A 16,356-nucleotide genomic window follows, 5' to 3' on the forward strand; every position below is an offset into this window, starting at 1 on the left:
GATCAAGTTCCTAAAAAGCAGTTTCACAGCCTCAAAGGTAGCAAAATGCAGCTTGATCCAGTAAAAAAGAAATAGAATACTTTTCCTTATATAACTGCTTGCAGCTTACATAGTGTCTGGTACCAGTGCTTTTGACCAAGAGCTGGTCAGGCCACTGGGAAGCAAGGGCACCTAAACCCAGCCTCCTTGGGAAGGCAAGAAGGGGTCACACAATCACATCCCATCCTGTCAAAACACATACGGCATCCACCACTATTAACAGGGTACTGAAGTCCCCATTGCTCTCCCCAGTAAAGTTACACATGTAGATTATACTGAAAAATCCATCTCATCACCATCCTCTAGCCTTACTGTAAAAATAAACAATCATTTAAAAACAAAATGCCAAAGAAAAGCAAACACACACACACAAAACTCAACTGAACCAAGAATCCAGCTGTGTTCTGTATGTCAGAGATACAAATACTTGCTCAGAAGTGCAGTGGCAATACCACAGCAATGGGCTGATACACCATTAAATCAAGAGCAGTCAAATGAACCAGGTTTTTGAGAAGCAATCAGAAGAGTTAGCCAAGACACGCACTGGCTAATGCATATAGATAAAGAAGGCAGGAAAGGGGAAAAGAAATTCTTCTAGATTTTTATCCTAATCGATAGGAAAAACCTTCCTGAGAAACTTGGGCTGGAAGGCAACTTGGTTATTTGTGATTTTTAAAAATGTGAGTGAAGAGTAAGATAAAGACAGGGGCATCAAGTAGGCAGACTTCAACAGTCTAGGAAGATTAGTAGGTTAAATTGCACAGAAAACGGGAAATCTAAACGGGAACAGAAAAGACTTCCTGTGATTCTGTGTGAATGTATAGAAATGTATATATAGAAATGACATTATGATAGTTTGCAATTCTGCCCTTGATGAAAGTTAAGAACAGGCAATACAGTAAGAGATCAACTCAGCTACTCCACAAGCTCTTACTGAGCTCCAACACAAAAAGCAGAATACAGAAAGTGCAAATTAGGTTTGATTGCTACTGATGAGTCTAAAGGAACACAGCATGTAGGGACACGATCAGAAAAAAGGTTGAGTGCAAAAAAGGTCGAGTGCAGGATGAGACACAATTGACAAGGGATGCCAATGACAACAAGAGATTAGTCTGCAAATATTAGTACGAGAAACACCTAAAAAAGGAAATGCATCACATGAAAAGATGTATCCTCAGTGCCAAGAACTAGGAGAGAATAAGAGAGTGCTAGGTTGATGAAAAGATGAAGTGCAGCAATTAACTTTAAAAAACAGCCTTAAGGAAAAAAGAAAAAAAGCAGAGGACTCAGCCTAGGAAAATATAGAATCAAACAGTCATACAAGTTTTAGGCACTTAGGAAAGAACAAAAAGACAACCAGTAATGAAGATGTATCAAGAGTAAGTCATATGCAGTGTAATTTACTTCTGGGATGCAGTAACAGGTCTTACGGATGGACGAAAAGCAATCCTGGCTATTTATCTTCTCTTTAGTGTGGCTTTTGTTACCATCTCACACAACATTCTCATAAGCTACCAGCCAATAAATGAGTTAGAAGAAACAGACATCATATGGATGTGAAACTGTTTGAAAAGCTGAACTTGGAGTAGTTATATACCAAAACAGAGGGACACACCAAGCTGTGTTCCACAGGGGTTTGTCCTGCATCCGCTGCAATTTAATACTTTCATTAACAACTCAGCAGAATGGACTATATACTTATTAAATTTGCAGAGGCATAAAGCTAAGCAAATTAAAACTGTACCAAAAGAACAAGACTTCAATTCAAAACAATCCTGCCAACTTGGAGAAACAACATGAAGAATTTGAATAAGGAATGGACAGAGGCTCTTTGTTACAGCAGGAACAATTATCTGAACCCACAGAGAATGGGGAACAACTGATTAGGGCACAGTTCTTCAGAAAGTCATCTGGGATCATAGTGGATCATAAACCAAACATAACAACAACATGTTGTTGCATAAAAAGTCATCATTAAAATGGGATGCATAAATGCAGTATAATATTACAAATGAAAGGTAATCTCTCTGCTACCCTTAGTTTTGGGCAAGGCTTCAGCTGGAGTTCTGTCTCATTTTGACACGTAACTGCAACACCAAGTGGGGCGGTGTCCAAAGTTGATGGAAACGTACAATGAAAGCTCAAAGAAAACAGGTATGAAAACCCAAATATATTGTAATTGTTGATTTTTGAAGAGACTGAGAAGAAACCAAAATATGTTAGTGCAAAAAAAAATTAAAATTGTAGCATGGAGGAGGAAACAGGGAAAAGCAGAGGGAGGATGTGGAATCTCCACTGAAATACATATTTAAAAGCAAGGAAAACAGGGTGGTCAAATGACCCTGTCATTTCCATGATCCCATTTTGCTGGCAAAGCACAAGGAACCAGAGCTGATGGAGGCGTTACACCAGCTTTTGGAATTAGTAACTCTTTCTGTGGGTGTATAAAATATTTTCTGCTTACTGATTCAATAAAGGCATCAAATCAAGCAGAAAAACTTGATTTTCCTCCAGCAATGTATTACAAAAGAGAGAGAAGTAAGAAGCTAAAATAAACCAGTTCCAAAATACTGACACATTCTGTTTTAGTAGAAATACGCCCAATTTACCATGTGTAGATATTGCTTTACAAATATATACATAGAAGATCACACACACATGTGTAGGTATATGCACATATGTACACGTATGTATAACCTTAGTTGTACATACAGAAGACATTTTTAAACTTCTTCCCCTTGGGCATCCAGTATGTTTTACATTGTTTTCTTTCTTATTGAACTACTAAACTTAAACATTACTTACTATGTTTGGTGCATTTTATTTCACTGCTTTTTTTCCATCCAAATGCTGCCTGACATAAATCAAAGGTAAAAACTTGTCTACTCAGTCGACAAAACATTCCACAACATATTTAAAACTTTTTAAAAAACAACCAACCAACCTCTGTGTGGAAGCTTTGGCTACTAGAACAGGCAGCAGAGATATATGTGACTTAACATTTTCAGTTTTGTAAAATATTGCTGAGAAATTCCAGAATACTGCTACAAAAAGTTACTACTTCTAAAATAGAAACAGTACAGAATATAGTACAAACAACAAAAAAGAAGAGAAATAATTTAAAAGTAATTCCCTGGAAAATGGCAAATACTATATACTCCTCCATGAACAAAGTCCTTACAGATAATCTTCACGTTTCACTACCTTAGTACAACAAACCAAGCCCTGCTACTTGTAAAAACACAATTAAGACAAGAAAGCAGTCTGGCACTGTGCGGGAGCCAGTAAGACTCTATTTTTGGAGTTCTTCAATGGCTACTTCTTTCGTTTTATTGGTTAACCCAATGGAACACTCTCCACAAAACACAGGGTAAGCATTCAATGATTTTCTATTGGGTGGCAAACATGTAACTGATTTGTTGCTTTTGTTTGTTTCAGCTTTACCAGGGAGATAAATGCTTGGGCAAGAGGCATAATTACTGGGCACAAACATAATTTTTAAAGACAGAAAGATAATTTATGACAATTACAATTAATCTTCTTTTTAGAGGTTACTGGAGGGAGACTGCAGTTACCAACATCACAGGTGACAGCTCAGAGACAGCTACTGTCAGCGGGAACAGGGATGGCACAACATCCCTTGACTTAGCTACACATTTCTTATACAATACCCTGCCACAGAATGTGTTCACTGATCATGAGTACGATACCCAAAGGGTTTTTGTCAGGTTTGAACTGTGTATATGAAGCCAACGAGAAAATATTTCAAATGATTCATTACTTTTCTTCAAGATGAGGCTCTAATGTTACATAAAAGCAATGGCACATATGAAGTTATTGGTCCTTCCCTTAGGAGGTGTAGCCAATAATAACATGAGTCACTCCTAGTCTTTGCTACTCATTCAGTGTTTTCATTAGTAGTCATTTTTCCTATAACTGTGTGTTGTAGAGAAAGCCCAAGTTTTCAAAATTATTGCCACAGCCCCATTTTTAAGCCAAATGACAAAAAATATCCATACATGCAGAGAGAAGTTTGAATGAGGAGCTTCTCTACGCGTCTCTCTGTAAATCAGAGCCTTCCAACAGGCCAGTCTGGTTTCCTCCCACCTTAAGCCACAGCTCAGGTTCCATTAAAACTCTCAGAAGTTCTATGCAGAGGAGGGAATCATGGCCGATGGGATAAGAAACACACGAAAGGTGAAAACGGAAAAGTTCCTTATCAGAAAAAGCTGAAAACCAAGATGTAAGGGAAAGCAGACGAATCCTGATAAACAGGAGAGGATAAAGCCACAACAGCTTCTAAGTCGGCAAGCTTAGGTCGCTGCATCACTAGTTTCATGTGTTTCGCCATTTACATATTTTATAGCTAACAGTCAAATCACGAAAAAATAAAGTCACTAATTCTTGAGCTTTTTGGACTCAGTTTAGGTATTTCAGTTAAATATTCAAAGTTTGATAAAATAGATCAGGGCTTTAGTTTCAATTAATTCTTCTTCCTGTTGTCTTCCTCATGGCTAAAAACTGTTCTCTAAAAATGAATTAAAGACGTTTCCTCTGTAGCAAGATATTTTACGAATGCTAAAAATAAAAACTCTCTTACTAAAGAAGGTATGATCTACAAAAGTAAGGTCAAAAAAGCAACCAAGAACCTGGATATAACACATTAGGAAGAGGTTTTACAGCGCATACAATAATTCAACTTGGTAAATCAAAAGCTGAATTTCACCAACACATTGTGCTATAGTTGAAAGCTAAATAGGATTAACAAAATACACGGTAGTCAAATTTCATTAACAAAATCAGACCTCCTACATAAATTCTATCACAGTCTTTTAGTATTAAATTGTTTAAAAATTTTCCCTATAGCTTAAGTATTGAAAACTGCTGTCTTGAATGAGTGAGGCATTTGCTAGGACTATGGGACTGGCAGCATGGATGCTACAGTCCGCTTTGCATCCACAACGCAGCATAAGCAACCTAGGACGGAATTTGACAGTACTGCCTATATTAAGTTTGACTGTTAAGGACAGGATCAACTGCAATCACAGAAGAGATTTGGAGGATTATTTTATGGTTTAATAAAGGAAATTACGCTTCTTTTTCCTCTTCTTAGTTAATACCTAAGGTGAGGTGAAAATCACTGAGAATTACCATGATAAGTGGTTAAGAGAGAGTTTACAAAAAGAACATTAAAAACTGTTAGAAAGCAAAATAACTTGGACAAACTTTTACTCCTCTTACCACTGCAATTTTATGCAGACTACAGTTAATAAAATACAAATAGTACCCAAAACTTAACCACTACTGACTCTTGCTCTTGCTGCATTTAATTGCAGTTTCTCAGCTTACGCATTCACAGAGTTTTCACAGAGTAAACTCAGCTATTTCAGTATTAAATTGGTAGCTCCACCTAGTGTTGTTCAGGACCTATTCCAACAGGAATTGAAAAGCAGAGCGCTAGTCAGAGCATGTAGCTGTGTGCTACTTCTGCCTGGAAAAGCAGTTACTCATACACCTTGCACAAAGAACTGACACCCGCAACCCCAAAGCTGCTTTTTCACTGGCACTGACTACAAATAACTCTCATGGCCTTACACTTGCAAAACATGCCATTTTTTTTCCCTTTTTGTTCATTTTTGAAACAACTGAATACTGCTTTTGAAATCTCAGGGGGAGAAAAAATGGTGCCAGATATCTTCTGGGACTTTATTTAGGGAAACCTTTTGATACCATTGGTTGTATAGTATTGCTATTGCTGCAACAGACCCTTTCAGGCCTAGAAGTTGTTTCTCAGAAAGCCTGTTCCTCCAGGACGGATAGAGCCTGAGGAGCAGCAGACAGCTCAGCTGTTCCTATTGTCATCTCCTGCAGGACAGATAGCTCTCTGGATAATGCTCCTATTGGTACCCACAAAGCCTTTTTGAGAAAGGTATTAAATTGACTTGGGATGCAGTATCTTCAACCCCAGATGACTTCAGACTGTATTTTTCTCTACCTCGTTTGCAGCAACAGCCAGGTTGGGTTGTAGCTGGGGCTGTGGCAGAAGCGGAATGCAGACAGGGCTGGCTCACCCCCTGCAATACTGTGGTTATGTTGAGGAACCACAGAAATACAACACAGGAAACGGTGAAGTTTCAGAAGATCCTTTAAAAGGGCAAGCTCACCTACACTGTTTCATTTGGATATACCCACTCCCAAAAAAACTCCAGCCAACTAGGCTGTGCGCAACTCAGATGACTGTGAAAAAAAGAACACATGTACTAGTTTTAAGTGACACTTCCCCTGCCAAGAAGGGCATTACTCATTGATCCACTTTGTCACCTCAAGAACAGCTTGCTGACACTCTTTTAAAGAGCTTGCACCCTACAATGTGGAAACTGCACTTGGTAGAAATTTATTAGTTTCTTTATAGAAGGTGCATGCCAGTTCTTTAAGGCATCCCAATTTGGAGGTGTTAATTCTGTATTGCATGTACAGTACATTCTTCCACCTTCACATCTGGTTGGAATGTTAAAAGTTTTGGGTTTGAACCACAAATCTCAAAGTAAAGTGGAGTCCCAGAAGCATGGAGAACATCTCTTCCCTATGCATAACCAGGGTGGCAGATGATCCTGATTTAAATAATGGTGTGACAAAGGCATTGCAATTTTGGTGAGCATTTTTCCACAGACAAATGCATTTCCCCCAAACCAGCAATGACTATGTTACAATGCATTTTTTCATCTTAGCCATAGCTATAGACTGATAAGGAAGGAAATTCATCAGCTGTTGTGGGATCTGCTCTACAAGACATGCACAGAATACTTTATTTTTCAAATAAATATTTACAGCAGTCCTAAGTGTGTCACAAACCCACATCTACAACACAAAATAAAGGAGCAGTTGGTTCAACTGGAACTGTTTAACTTTGTTTTACAATGGCAAAGTTAGTTAAATTGAGATACCTATTAAGTATTTTCTATTTCTAGAATGAAATGTTGTGCAACCTATAATACAACTATTAATGAAACAAGAATTTCATTAAAAAAAAAAAAAAAAGTTTTCCATTTCTCAAATGATATGATTATTTGTACTCAGTTCACCAAAATACCAGTTGCAGTAAGATTTAAATCTTAGGATAACTTGATTTAGTAATTCATTAAGAGTGTTACAGCCACAGACCACAAGATACTCTTCTGCTTTTTTCTTACTAACAAACATCAACCCGTAAACTTTTTTACTCTTCTAAAAATCCTCCTACTGAAGCTATCAGCAAGTAAGCAGATACAGCAGTTTTGAATGTTCCCTAACAACCGAAAAGAATCTGAAATTTCTCCATGCAAAAATAAATACCAGAACTGAAACCTAAAGTTTTTGTCACAGAAAAGCTGCTGTCCCCTGTGCTGCTGTCCCCTGCCACCATGTGCTCAATGGAGTCTTTCTCACTTGGGATTCATATTCCAGAGCCTGAAGAGTTCACATCATTCTCCTCCAGCACCTGCTGATGCTACTGACCGTATCCTCCGTGAGAGTTTAGTGTCACAGAGTGAAAGGGACAACATGGATCACTAAATCTTGTCTGTCCTGACGTCCCCGAACCACTTCAGAAATCTACTCTGCAGGTCCTTAAAAGGCAATGGACTTGGTTGTTCTGTTTCAGAGCTCAATCCTAAGAACCTGTCCTGGTTTTGTTAAAAAACAAGTTTCTCTTTTAGTGAATTTTGCCTGTCAGCTACAGCCTTCATATTAGCTGCGTTCTCCTAGAGAACCAGATACATGCTTTGGTAAACATAGCAATGGACTGCTAACTTATTGATAAGGACAGATTCACATCTCGTGAGAGGGGCAACGAGAAACAAGTGACCAAGAAACTGACCAACGGTGTATAACATTCCATTCACGTGAATACTTCATATAAAAGTGGGAGATCACGAGGATCTCATTCTCTTTGCCCGTCTTCGTCCCTTCTGCTTATGGCTGACATTAGGAGAGGACCTTGCTAGTCATCCCTGTGAACTGAGGCCTAGTGACAGACTGAATCCAGCTCCGGTTGGCTGCAGAGTCCAATCCAGGACTTCGGGTGTCGGCTCTGCAGTTGCTGAGACTTTCAAGATTGGTTTTGTATATTTTGTATTATTTTCTCTATTCTTATTAGTAGCATTAGTAAAACATCTTTAATTTTTCCAACTCTCTTCTCTCTGTCCTTCTTTCCCTCCCGATCACCTGTCCTGAGTGGGAAGGGGGGAGAGGGAGGAGCAAAAGGGGGAAGTGGGGGGGAGAGGGGGTTAACAATACATCTGCCAGGGCTTTACTGTCACCCCGCAATCTAAACCCTCGACAGAACCAAAAGTCTCCTACAATTCTGAGTCTCATTTTCTTCTTGTGATTGCACTATTATTTGTCTTAAGTAGCTTACAGTAAGCCAATAAATAAGGAACCTACATTTTTATTTTTAGTCATTATGCCTATAGATTTTTAGACAGTTCACTTTACAAAACCTGAAAAAAAAATGAATCTATTTAAACACAATGCACACTTACCTGTAAGCATTAATGTAATCCTTTCTGTGTTGCAGAAGAAAATCTTTCAGCTTTCCAATATGGGAAATCTAAATGAACAGAAATCATAACTGAATTTCAGTCAGTAACTGATTACTTTAAATATAACAGTTCAGTATTTCACACTTCAAACATAAACTAGTAAAATTATTTATTCTGTAATTAAATAGAACCATAAAATTTATTCTTTTATAGTAGAATTTTCACATTTTGCAAGCAGTAGATACCTAAAATCACCTAAAAAAGATCTCTTTTATGAAAGCAGAACTCAGAGACTAGTAGTAAAAACACATCTTCTGTCCCAAACACATAAACTAAGTACTAAACATTACTAAACACTAAATATAACTACAATATTAAACACTGAAAATATCAAACGTGAAAATATTAACATGAAACATTATCTAAACGAGCAATCAAGACCTTAATGTACATTTCAGAAAACATACTTTGTGCCTGAACTGAAGTAGTATCCCTGTCATCTGACAATCATTAGTAAGATCTGCCAGAGGATACATCCCTATCAGATTTCCATTTCTGGATTTCCACTTTACCATGGATACATCTTGTTATAAATCCACTTGATTTTCTTTATTAAAAGACTTGACAAAAATCCATTGAAAAGATGAAAAAAATGCCAGAAAATCTGAAAGAACTTTTACAAACTTTATTCTGATTTTAAAGTTTTGGTGTAGCATAAGATACTGTCTATTTTAGAGATCAGAGCAACTAGGGAAATCTAGTTTAATTGGTCATAGAAATGAGATGACAACCAATATGAATTCATTCCTTCATAGGTCTTGAAGGAGACATGATGGGGGGAGGGAGAGGGAGGAGAATTATATACATTAGTGGCATATATTTTCAAGGGGGATGCAGGGGGACCGTTCTAAAGCATATTATCAAATGTTCATTAATAATTCAGTGTAAAAAATTATGCAAGGAATTTTACAAAACAATAGCTGTTTCAGTTTACAAAGACAATAAGTGTAGTTTACTCGTTTATCTGGGAAAAAAAGCATCAGAAGCTGTTCAGGTCTTAAAATCCTATTTTCATGCAAATGTTCCTTGTAATTAAACAAACAAAAAAACCCACAGAGAAAGAGCACAGAATAGTTTGGATAAATAGAAGATTAATTTCCCCAATTATGTTTTTTCAAAAGATCAGCAGCTCTTTGAAAAAAGAGGAAAAAAAAATTACTTACTAAGATCACAGTGATTTGTAAAACTAAAAGTAAGTGTGCAAATAAATATGCATACACTTCTCTATTATTATTTGCTACATTTCTTTTTTACTACAACTAATCGTGCATTGGAAAAGAATTTTCCCAGTTTTCATGTTTCAAGTTTTCCATGTGTTTAACAGCACCAGAAATTTCACCCCATCCACAGCAAACTGAGTTCTGTTAGTACCTCTGGTAGATCTGAAGTTTCCTAAAGTGTGTTAGCCCCATCATAAGCAATAAGAAGGGAAATTCTGAAATCACTACAAGATCAACGAAGGACAAAGAACTCGAGCTAAGCCATTCTACAGATGTTCTTTCTCATCGCCACTGGAACTTATTTTTTGAATACCAGTCTCTTTCTCAGCTCAGACTTGGTATTGTCATGAAATTTGCTGAATAGGTAAATTAAGCTTGACTATGAAAGCAAAACATTTTAAACAGCCTTACAGTGTTTCAGTAGAACAATAATACTTAATAGGCAGAAAGAAAGAACTACAGAGGACAAAGAGCAGAAATGTAAAATAAGAAAGAGATTTCCAAACATTTACATTAATATGCGAACAAACACTAAAGTAGAAAAGAGATTAGCAAAATTTTATAAGTAATAAATCTTAATATTATTGCAATAGCTACAATTAGGGGTGATTAACAAGCAGAAAGAATCGGAATGACAAGCAAGAACACTGTCTTACAGTAATTAATTCATCTAGTCACAAAGAGCATTCTATTTAGGTTAAAATTGTCATCGTGTGTTTGAATTGCACTGACCCCACTTTGCCTCTCCTTCATTTGTATAGCTATTTTCATGAATTTAGAATGACACCATTATGCTCATACTCGCATCAAGTTCTTAGTTCCCAAGATTTGCATCAGAAGTGAGTCTTCTTGTTCTGCTTTCCCTCAAATTCTAACAGCATCTTCTGGGATCCTGCACTGCTGCTGTTTCTCTTTTGCCTTTTCTTACCATGTACTACTGGCAGAGTTTTTAATTCCTTATTGCCATATCAAGAAAATTAAACAATTTTATGAAAAAGGTCTCAGTGGCATTAAAGGGAATGTGAGTTTTAGCCAAAAACTTTTTTTTAATTTTTTTTTTTGTAATGGAGGGTACAATGCTTAATCATCTGCAGACACAAAATATCCCTGATTATACAAATATAAATCTTGACAATATCTCCAGGGTTATCAACCTACAATTAACCTGGGGTTATCAGACACACACCATACACTCTTCACAAAGTCATCGAATTCCAGCCTAAAAGTAATAAAGCATCTTCCTATTTCAACCGAGTGGCTTTATTAGAGTCCTACTGCTCTTATTATGAATAAGAACCATCAAATTTCCAGGTTTAATGATTATCAGCTTCTATCCATCTGTTCTTGCTTCAAAACAGTCTTCTCCCTTAAAAGCTCTGCTTCCTTGCCCATGTGTTTGAGTTTACTGTCAATAATCCAATCTCCCTCCAACCTCTGTAGCCCCAGACAAACAAACCCAAAATTTCAGCTTCCTCTCACAGGGCAGTTTTGAAGCTGCTCATAACTTTCCTGTGCATTTGCTCCAGTTTGTATCCATCCTCTTCCAAAGCAGGTGACTAGATGGGCATTCCCTAGTGTTAGTGACTTTGTAACTCACCTAGATATATATTTTCTTCCATTGTTTTCATTGATTAATTTCTAGCTTATTCTTTTTTTCTGTCTCTAAATGCATATTCTACTGCTGAACTTCTTTCTTCTCCCCACAACTCCAGACCCCAGAGCAATTCATCACTTGCTGCAACATATTGTGCTCCTCCCCTCCTCCCTCTCAGCATTCCCTCATCAGTAAATTTTACTTATTCATCTTAGTTTTTGCATTCCTCCAAAATAAGAACAGTACTAAACAAGAAGACTTTTAAAATCAGTCCCAGAGTAATTCTACTGTTAATCTCTCTTCAGCCCAATACTTCTTTCAACACAGAAGCATTGCTTCTAATCATTCATCTTATTCAGTCACTATTTTCTCTGCTAATTTCCTCTAAGCTTCCTATTAGCCCTTTATCAGACACTTTACCATCAGACACCAGCTTTTCCTAATGAAGGAAAAGAAGGTTTTCTTAAAGCATCAGGTTGGTTGGTGACATCCTACTTTTAGTAAGATAGCAAATATACCGCATTGTATCTTACGTTCTATTTATCTTTTTCCCCTTTAAAAGCCTGGACCACTTCTGGATCAGGCCCTGCTGATGCCATTATTAATTTCCTTCTGCAGATTTAATTATAGGCATTAAATTTGTTGTCTTCTGATCAAATAATACCATCTTCAATGCATTGTCATTAAAATTAGCTGCCTTCAGAACCTGGGATTTCTCAAATCCACTGTGTCTGAACTCAAGCCAGAGATATTCTGATAATCACAATCTGACTGCATTAAAGCTCTCCGATTCTGTACAATTTCCAATTCCATGTTCTGGTTCCCAGTATATATCTTGCTTTTACCCTGCTTGTCCATGGCTTTCTTCTTATTAATGCAGCCTGTATACCATGCCTAAACTATTATTAATCTTCAATCCAGCTGCATGACAAATCCACTTGTTTGCTAACTTCCTTTTTATTTACATAGCTAAAGAATGTTTTAACTTTGAGGGGTTTTAATACCATTAGTTAACTCATAAATTTTGCCTAACGTGACCTTATTTCTATCAATAAAAAGCAACAGTTTTCTTGGCCAGTCTGTCTCTCTTTGTCTCTCCTCCCCTGCTTCATATTGTCCCTGGGCTAATTTTTTGTATCTTTTCCAATTAATCCTTCAAGTAGATCTAGAACCATTTTAAATCCCACTTGCATTTCAGCATATCCATTTTTTTCCACTCCATTTACCCATTCATCATAACTGCAACTTCCTATTTGCTGTATATGCCCATTTAAAAACCATTATACCACCAGTCGACACAGCCGTCAAAAGGATAGATGAAAGCAATTTGAAGACGAAGCACAAACACATCCAAGTATTGGCCTCCTGTCATGCTTCCCATTCTTTTTCTCTGGAAATTAGCTTTCTTCTTCTCTGAAAGTCTGGAGCAGAGAAATACGCCTTTCCTTCAACCCCGAAATAATGAAATTATTTCCTTTTTTCCCCTGAAGAGAAAAGAGGGCTCAGAGAAATGCTCTTCATATTTGCAGCACTCTTGCACTATGTTAATACTAAACTTACTTTATGGGGAAGAGCACTACTGAATTTCCAGATATAACTGACATTGTTATGAGAATCATGGGAAAAAAGCCCATTTCCTCCCAATATTGCCAACATCAGTTACATCACTTACGAGCTTCTGTTCACCACCAGGACACAGAGGGTTATGTTCCTCCTGACAATGAAGACCACTTATCAAACTCCACGCTCTCCCTCTTTCCATTCCCACTGGCACTTCCTTGAGGGTCAATACCACACATCAAAACAATGAAATTACTTCTTTTTTAAATTATTCTTCTGGAAATAGAGGTAATAATGCTTAAGACCAAATATAAAGAATGGGTTTATCTCACTTGAGCTCCACAAATACCTGTATCACAAGGGAGAGCAGTAGCGAGAGAGCACCAGTCGGGAACTTCCTAAAAGACATCTCTGCCATATTTAGTAACAACTTAAGAATCTTAAAATTATAACCTCCTAAGCTCAGGTACCAAAGCTGGAGACTCCCCGTGTTATTTAAAAACTCCCAAGTGTAGTTCTGATCATGAAAAAACAATTGATTCTCTACAGTGAAGCAGCAGCAGTTTTCCACTGGTTGGCAACAAAAGCATCAGCATCATGCAAGTAAAAAACACTGTAAATACACATTAAAGCCTGCAACATAACTTTTTAAAACTTACTTTAGGTTTCAGTTTGCACTTTAAAAAATATAACTTAATTGTAAACCACCTCTTTCATGCATGTATCTGTGTTTTGTTGTCACTGTAGATTTTTTTAAACAACTCTTATTAAAGCATAAAAGCAAATATTGCACATAACGCATGTTCAACACAAAAGGAAGCTGTGAGTGGCTGCCATCTGCTACCACAGGTGGCATGCACAGCTCTGTGTAATTTGGGGCCTTCGCTAGAAATGGTAGATGTTCTTCTATTTACATGTTTTTCTTATGATTTTAGAGCAGGCTATATTTTTAAATAACAAGAGAAACAGGAAAGCGCTCCCTCCACAGCAGCATCTCCAAAAGGTACAGATATTTCAGAACCAGGACTCTGGTTGTACTTCCTTCGGTATCTTAGTGATACATACAGCATTTCTTTCCACTCCCAACAAAGAATTGATCACTCATGAAGCAGTAGGTTCCAATTTGCATACGTTTAACCCACTGGACGAAGCAGCAGCATTGTTTACGATTAAAATCATTGGAGTAGGTTCCCGTGACGTGCGGTAGAGAGAACTCAACAGCGGTGAATAGTCATTTTCGTTGAACAAACGTAGCATTTTATCAAGGTTACTCTTCCATCAGAACAATAAGCATCTATTTACTACCATATAAAATGGACTTTTACACTTCGTATTATACTGCCGCCCTGATTTTTTTGAAGGATGTACTTTGTTAATGGAAACAAAAAATATTTAAACCCAAAACATAATAGAAAGACTCTTAGCAAAAGTCAAGAGACACCACATTTACTGTTGATTCAGCAGCACTGACAAGCATTGCTGATGTGTCTTTTAAGTCATAAAAATTAAAAAAAAAAAAAGAAAAAAGTTTTACACTGAATTTTTCAATAAGTCCAAAAAGCCTGATCTTCAAATTTCTTACTTAAATAGATCCCATCTACAGATTCATGAAAGGGTAACTACATTCCACAATCCCCTCTGCAAAGAGCAGAAAATTTAAGATTGTTGAAATATTAATATATAGAGATTAATAATATTTTCGATTCTAAACACACAGTCAACCCAAACATAACCATTTCCTATCTCAGAAGAAATTAAGAATTACAATAAGATATTAGGTGATGTACAGGGACTGCATGTTTCCAGAAAAAATATTGCAGTCTCAGTACTAGGAGATACAGTAATTGGTGTAAGAATATAAACTTGTTTTTATTACCAAAAAAAGTTTAATACGTCTAAACCATATTAAAGACAAAAAAAGAGCATATTTTCCATAGTTAGTGCATATAAGGAAGGCAAGCATTTTCAGAAATCTGGAATAGAACCCAAACAGAATAGGTATGATAAATGGAAACCAAATTTATACTAAATAGATTTTAAAATTAGGAGCTTCAGCTCTTACCTAAACTATTGCAGTTGGAAAAGACTTGTTTGAAAAGTTTTTATAAAGAAAGTACTCCTATGGAGAAGTTTTCCACTACAAACTACCTTTGATTAGATACACTTACGAACTTTTGAAAAATACAACACATGAAAGTCCAAGTCCGACCAGCTTCCTTCTACATTATATTTTAAGCACTGCGAGCCCATGGAATTCACACAGGCTCCTGCAGGATGTTGCCTAAGAACAGACAAGATTTTGCTTTTCAAATACTGTTACCCGGATTCTACATTTCAGAAGCTGGAATGTTCAAAAGACAGAATTACATCATTCCTTGATACAGTGACATGCAACAAAAATTAAACCAATTCAATTAAAACAGAGATGAAATTCAGAGCGGAGGCTTCAGCTCCGAATGTAATAGTGTGAAATCGTTATTTGAAGGGGTTTGGGTGGTGATTTATCAGGAGGCCATGAGGTGGTGCTGTGCCCCCACAGTTGATGGCGGAGGAGCGCTGGCTGCCTCCGCATGGCAACCGGCCGCTTTTCAGCTGCCGTGTCTCTGGAGGGGACACATTTGGTTTAGGTTTCCCCAGCAAACGTGGAAGTTTCTCAAACAGGCCACGCAGATCAATTGCTCTCGTAATCTGAAACCCAAAAGAGCAAATAATATCTAAACTGGCGTGGGGGTGGCCCGGTGATGGACACGGGCGGCAGGAGGCTTTGGTTGGTTCCAGCGTACACGGTACAGCAGCAGCGATGGGCAGGGAAACATTTTAATTGCATTTTATTAGCAGTCGTGAATTTGGAACCAAGAATGGGAGCGTTGTATTAATAAAATGCGTGGTACCTGGGGTAAGAACGTTCATGATTGAATTAAAAGGCATGAAAATTCAGACTGAGGTATTTTCACTCTTCAAGGTGAAGGCGGTAAAAAAAACCTTGGAAAATATCTAAAAAATAAAGTGTGCAATATTATCAGTATTTTAATTCAAAACAACACTATTTTTTGGTAAAACCAAAGCGAAATTTCAAGGAATCACTGCAAACATTTGCATTAGCCATTGTGGGTTATTGGAAGATAAAATCTTGCAGAGGCAGCATTCAGTTATCATTAATAGACTGATTAAGAGACCTCTGAACTGCAGTAAGAAGTAAAGCCCAATTCCTAACATCTGGGCTGGAGCAAAACATGCTTCCTTTTGCTTAATACCAAACTGGCAAAAAGGAAACACTAAAAAAGCACTGTCTTGCACAGTAAAGAAAGAAACAGCTTGCTTCTAAAGAATTTTTTAAAAAATTCCTGCTCTACTTAGCATATAT

The 16,356-nt window shown here is 37.2% G+C and overlaps 1 protein-coding gene across 2 annotated transcripts in view; it reads right to left on the bottom strand.

Annotated features, from left to right (window-relative positions):
- STX18 (syntaxin 18) overlaps window positions 1-16,356 on the bottom strand; it is a 68,061-nt gene that overhangs the window by 23,467 nt on the left and 28,238 nt on the right. For both annotated transcript variants that reach the window (XM_082050497.1, XM_082050496.1), the window contains exon 2: window positions 8,559-8,626. In XM_082050497.1, the coding sequence (XP_081906623.1) occupies window positions 8,559-8,626 (68 nt within the window). The remainder of the gene's footprint in view (window positions 1-8,558; window positions 8,627-16,356) is intronic.

Source organism: Streptopelia decaocto (assembly GCF_964273445.1).
Source record: "Streptopelia decaocto genome assembly, chromosome: 4".
Classification (NCBI taxonomy): domain Eukaryota; kingdom Metazoa; phylum Chordata; class Aves; order Columbiformes; family Columbidae; genus Streptopelia; species Streptopelia decaocto.